This window comes from Orycteropus afer, unplaced genomic scaffold (assembly GCF_000298275.1).
Source record: "Orycteropus afer afer isolate SDZICR_OR568_19922 unplaced genomic scaffold, OryAfe1.0 scaffold01087, whole genome shotgun sequence".
Classification (NCBI taxonomy): domain Eukaryota; kingdom Metazoa; phylum Chordata; class Mammalia; order Tubulidentata; family Orycteropodidae; genus Orycteropus; species Orycteropus afer.
In genome coordinates, this window is record NW_006922674.1 from 263,833 (window position 1) to 269,893 (window position 6,061).

At 35.2% G+C, this 6,061-nt stretch overlaps 1 protein-coding gene across 1 annotated transcript; it reads right to left on the bottom strand.

Annotated features, from left to right (window-relative positions):
• Nucleotides 1-3,715: 3,715 nt before the first annotated feature.
• LOC103212763 (olfactory receptor 8G1-like) lies at nt 3,716-4,675 on the bottom strand. Its single transcript, XM_007958712.1, has one exon. The coding sequence runs from the start codon at nt 4,649-4,651 to the stop codon at nt 3,716-3,718; it is 936 nt and encodes a 311-aa protein (XP_007956903.1). The 5' UTR covers nt 4,652-4,675.
• Nucleotides 4,676-6,061: the final 1,386 nt, after the last annotated feature.

Here is a 6,061-nt window from a genome sequence, read left to right on the forward strand (position 1 = left end):
ACATACAAGCTAGGAAAAAAAAAAAAAAAAGAAAGAAAAAAAAATCAAGGCATGGCAAGTCAGGGTACCCAGGCACCATTAGCGCACACAGAGTGGGATGGAATTCCAGCTGACAAAGAAAGTGGGTGGGAGTGAGGGATGGTCACATCTCTTTTCACCAAGAGGGTGTGGGGTATAAGAATACCAAGGGGAATATCGTAACTTTCCAGTCCTTTGTGTCTGGATGTCCTTGAGGTCCCCAGCAAGTGGAGCCCATTCTTAGGTACCTGGAATCTGAGAATAACAAAGTCATTTTAAATATCCAAAATGGTCGAACTGGTATAAACATTTAAAATGGCTACACCCTCCCAACAGCCAAAAGTTTACAGTTCAGCCCCTCTCCCTCTTCATTGCTTCCCCTTTTATTCACTAGCAACCAGAGCAGTCCTCCGTGCAACCTTGGCTATCAGGGCCAAGTTTTAGGTTAATTCTTCGGTCCTAACACCACTTGGCAACATCCAAGCTGTCTGTGCTGTCATGATCCTTGACAGTCTGTAGCACATTATGTCTACTTTTGGGGGGTTTTCATGTAGGTTCTTCTACCAGTTGGCATTTAGTCCACTTCTTTATCCTTCCTTTCAAAGCTCAGGGCTCCAGGATTATCTTCTGTATCTGTGTTAATTGGTTCTTCTTTTCTTTGTTGAAGAGTCTGTGTAGTTTGTCTTCTTGTTCCAACATCTTACTGGAACCATCCCCATTTCATTTTTGACAACTTCTAATTTTCCTAGATTCTTACTTTGTCCATTCCATGTTCCAATTATTAATGAATGTTTGCAGCTGTTTCTACCCATTTTGAGTTGTGTCACATCAACAAATGAAGGTCCCAAAAGCTTTACTCCATCCATATTATTAAGGTTGTCTCTACTCTGAGGAAGCAGCTCTTCCCCAGTCATGTTTTGAGTGCCTTTTGACCTGAGGGGCTCATCTTCTGGCATTACAACAAACAATGTTTCATGGAAATTAAAAAAAAAAAATTCCAGTAACATATTGGACAGTGTTTCACTGCTATTCATAAGGTTTTCACTGGCCAATTCTTTGAGAAATAGATGACCTCTTCCTTCTTCTGAGTCTCTCTTAGCCTGGAAGCTCCTTTGAAACCTGCCCACCATGGGTAACCCTGCTTGTATTTGAAATACTGGGGGAAGCCTCATAGCAACACACAAGCCACCACAGTATGACAACCTACATACAAGTAGGGAATAGTGCCTCCCAAAATGGCCACCCTCAGTGACAAGAAGAGATGGTGCATCTCTACCCATTCATGAGAGAGAGAGTAATACATTCAATCTTGGAACATAGAAGGCCCACTCTGTAATCCCTCTCACACTTTACTTTACTCATCACTTTATATTCTTTTTGTTGATAATAAATCTATAGCTGTAAGTGTGCTATAAACCAGTTTTAAAAAAAAAAGAAAACTGCCATCAAGCCGATACTATATACTCTGCATGAACTTTGTGAGTCATTTACGTGAATTAACAAAACCCAAGAATCAGTGAGAGCCAGCAGGTCCTGATGTTTACCTATTTGGCAGTCTGAAAGATATCCTCCTAATGTATGAGCTCTGACTTACCTCCTGGGTTTCTAGAGTTCTAGAAATGCTGCATTTGCACCTGATCTGAAAGATGGTGTCCACCTAATTTGTGAGTTCTTGTCTACCTCTGGTGGCTAAGATTAGAGATAGAATATTCCACATGAATGTCTGGAGCTGAGGGTGGAGAAGTGAAGATAGGGTACATTTCCAAACTTTGGGAGTTGGATTCATGCTGATCTTTACCACAAAGTTAGTAATAAAGGTGAGGTTTGTTGACTGTGTTCCTTTAGTGCAAAGAGTTATGTGGGGAAATAACTTTCAGTTCTTATATCCTTTGGAAGTGAATTTTTTTAGGTCAAATTCTGAAAAATTCTCAATGATTATTGTTAGATCCCCTAGTAACACAAAATAACCCAATAGGCTAGTTTAGCTTACATAAATCATTTAACTCTACATCAAGTGAAAACAAATGACACAGGAAGGTTTTCCTTGACTCAGATTAATAGAGTCCATGATTGATTAGAATCTTTCTCAGCCAAGGAATCCCAACCCACTTTGTACTTTCAGTGTGAGTTTTAGAGGCTCTTTAAAAAAATAATTTTAGATTTTAAAATATTTTTAGAGTTTCCAGGAAAGCATTCTATAGAGTTATGGCACATTCACCTATTCCCTCTAGCTAAAACCCTTGACAAACTACAAATTGGCTGACCAGAAATCTGTGAATAAATGTGGACTGAGAAAGTAAGTTGCATAAACTAGAATCCAATCAGAATTAATTAAGTATCCTCATGAAAAATAAATAAATAAATAAAATATTTCTGTTGGCTACAGCAACATAGATTATTGTGTTTAATACACTCCGTCTTATTTTGAACAACTTTAGGGAAGTATATTCCACATATAAAATTTGCCCATTATCTACATAGCAAAGGATTTCCTCTTAGTCAGCATAGGTGAATTCACTTTCTATTCTAGATGTGAGGATTCATGGTGGTCTAGAGTGAGTTGTTTGTGTTCTAGACATAACTACTACCAGATTTGTTGTGTTGGCTCATCACATTTCAAATATACTTAGTATTTTTTAACTCCCCATTCTATGTGCTTGAAAATCAAGTAAAAGTAAGACTTGCTTCAAGGACTTACTGTTTGTTGATAGTATTTAATGACATAGGAAATCATATACTCCATCTGTACTGGTATTTTCCACAGATATTAGCTCATGACCAATATTTTAAATATTTGCATAGCAACAGCTCTGTATGTTACCAGTTTACCTTACTTATCTTGAAGAACTCTTAAAACTTACACTTTATTGAACTGAAAGATACATATGTAACTCTTTGGCGAGTTTAATAAGTAAAGTCAGTGTAGGATACATACTGGTTTTTCTATAAATGATTACCAAGTACATGATGAAAGATTAATTATCAAGAACCTACTTGGTGATAAGCTAGATTTTAGTGTTGTGGCAGTGAACTATATCTACAGGGGCTGCCTTTACAAGGATTACAGTCCAGGGCAGATTTGGACAATATTAAAACAATTGAACATTAGAACAATAAATGACAAAAATGGAGCATAATGGATGGAGCACTGTTGCAACACAGGGATGGGTTTCTAACTCAGATTTTAAAGTTCTAATAAGGTTTTATGAGGTAAGAGAAAAAGGGAATTAGTTTAACAAAGAAGGTATAGGGAAGGATAGTGCAGGAAAAAGATTGTTTCAGAGGAGAGTTGTGCAAAAAAAATCGAGATATTATAGCCATATAATTTATGCTATGATTTATGTTTTTTATTGACTGAATGGGAAAAAGGAGGTTGAAAATCCATGTGGAAGATGATATTTTCATTAATGTTGAGAACTGAGCTTTTATCAATTGTATAGAAGAAGAGGGGAAAGGTGGTGGTGATGGCAATACTTGGCCCCGGTATTCATGTATCATTATTTCTTCTAATGTGTACCACAATGATACATATGAGAGAAGACCTCAGGTGAAATAGCATCAAAAAGGCTACAGGAATAGGAAATATTGTCAATAAAATCATACCAAATGATTAAAACTGTTGAAAGATGAACTAAAATAAAATATTTCATACAATGTAATAAGAAAAAGTATTAGACCTAAAAGAATTACCCTCATATTATTCATTAAAATGTTCTTTTTCTAGCATTTTCTTCAGGGCAGCATTGACATTTTTATTCCTCAGGCTATAGATCAGAGGGTTAAGCATAGGCACAGCAATGGTATAAAACATGGAGGACACTTTCCTTCGGTCCATGGAGTTGGCTGATGATGGCTGGAGGTACATGAATGCTGCGGAACCATAGAAGATTGTAACAGCCAAAATGTGGGAGCTGCATGTGCTGAGGGCTTTGGATTTACCCTCGGTGGAGTGAATGTGATAGATGCTTGCAGCAATGAAGGTGTAAGAGCCAAGGATGGCCAGGGTTGGGGCAAAGATGTTAAAAGCACCAACACTTAGAATTAGTAATTCATTGACATAAGTACTAGAACAAGAGAGTTTTAAGAGAGGAAGAAGATCACAAAAATAATGGTTGATCACATCAAGTTTGCAGAAATGAACTCTGAGCATACAACCTGTATGTACTGAGGCACAAACCAGGCCTAAAATATACACCCCCAAAATCAGGCAGGAACAGACTCGAGAGGACATAATGACATTATAAAGTAATGGGCTACTGATAGCAACATAACGGTCATATGCCATTGCAGCCAGCATGTAACACTCTGAGATAGCAAAAATGAGGAAGAAATAGAGCTGAGTCATGCATTCAGGGTAGGAGATGATGTTCTCAGTAATAAAGTTCACCAGCATTTTGGGAGTAATGAGAGTGGAAGAGCAGAGATCAATGAAAGACAAACTACTCAGGAAATAGTACATAGGAGTGTGAAGGTTAGAACTGAATTTAATCAATGTTATCATGCCCAGGTTCCCCACCACTGTGACCATGTAGATTCCTAGGAAGAAAAGAAAGAGGGGCAGCTGGAGCTCTGGTTTTTCTGTTAGTCCAGCAAGGATGAACTCAGTTACTGTGGAATGATTTCCTGCTGCCATTTTCTCTTGGGTAGTTTCTGGAGGGGAGAGACAAAGACATGGTTATTGAAGGAACATCTTTGTTAATCATCATTTAGAAGGGGTGCACCATATAATGATTTATGACTTAGGGATCCTCTTAATCTCTGTATGATCCTTTAATATGGGTCCATTTACCTAAGGGAAATTAGTCTTAATTTAGTATTTATTTTGCCTTATTCAAGTGACTAAATTTACTTCATATAAAATAACAACATTTATGGTAATTTAAAAACTTCTATGTGTCTATTTCCTATATGGAACATTTCAATCAGCTGTTTTATTATATATATTAGATGTGCTGTGAGGCAGTGAAAAGTACATCCAAAAAAAAAAAAAAGATAATGTATAATTACAAAGGTGATCTCTATTATATTAAGCAGTAAGTAAATTATTATACAATTAAATTCATCAAGAAATATTCCAAATATATTGTATTTGAATTTAGAAACAAATATATAAAATCTCAAATTTTCTATTTCACACCTAAATCAAATAGTCTCAAAATGAATCATAAATCTAAGCATGAACTATAAAATTTCTCAGAGAAAACATTGAAGCAAATCTTCAGTACATTATAGTAGTTTTAGTATAAGATTTCTTTGAAAGCACACACACATATATAGAAACTAGCCATAAAAATGCATAAATTGTATTGTGTAGAAATGTAAAAATAATACCCTTGAAAATATACCATTAAGTAAATTAAAAGCAAACCACAGACAACACATACATCTGACAAAGGTTTTTACTCAAATATATAAATAATATTAACAATTAAATAATATTTAGCCAATCAACCAAATTAAAAAATAAAAGAATGATTTCAACAGATCCATCACAAAAGAACATATACAAATAGATAATAGGTATATAAAAATACTAAAACTAGTAGTTCATGGGGAAATTTAAGTGACAGGAGTAATGAAATATCAGTAAACACTCACAAGGGAATGACTATAAAAAAAAAAATCTAACAATATCAATCTTCAGTAGGCTATGAAGTGACTAAAACTCTTATACATACATGGTGGGTAAAACTGTCCTACCATGTATTTATAATAAACCCAATAACTGTGCCTCTTGAGTAGATAGAAAAATTAAATTAATATAGAGGTCAAATCTTAAAAAAAATTAATCCTGTAATATTTCTAAATGTAAGGTGAACATTTAAAAAACTCAATTTTAAAAATCCTTTGATTTTACAATGTTAACTGTGCCTCTCAGTAGTCAACAAAGAGAAATGCAGTACATATGTCTACATAAATACTTACACTAAAGTGTTCATGGCAGCAATAATAATGGTACTCAGAAACTGGAAGCAACCCAAATGTTCATCATCATAATAATAAATATAATACCTTTAGAATAAAATGGTAACCTTCCTTTAAT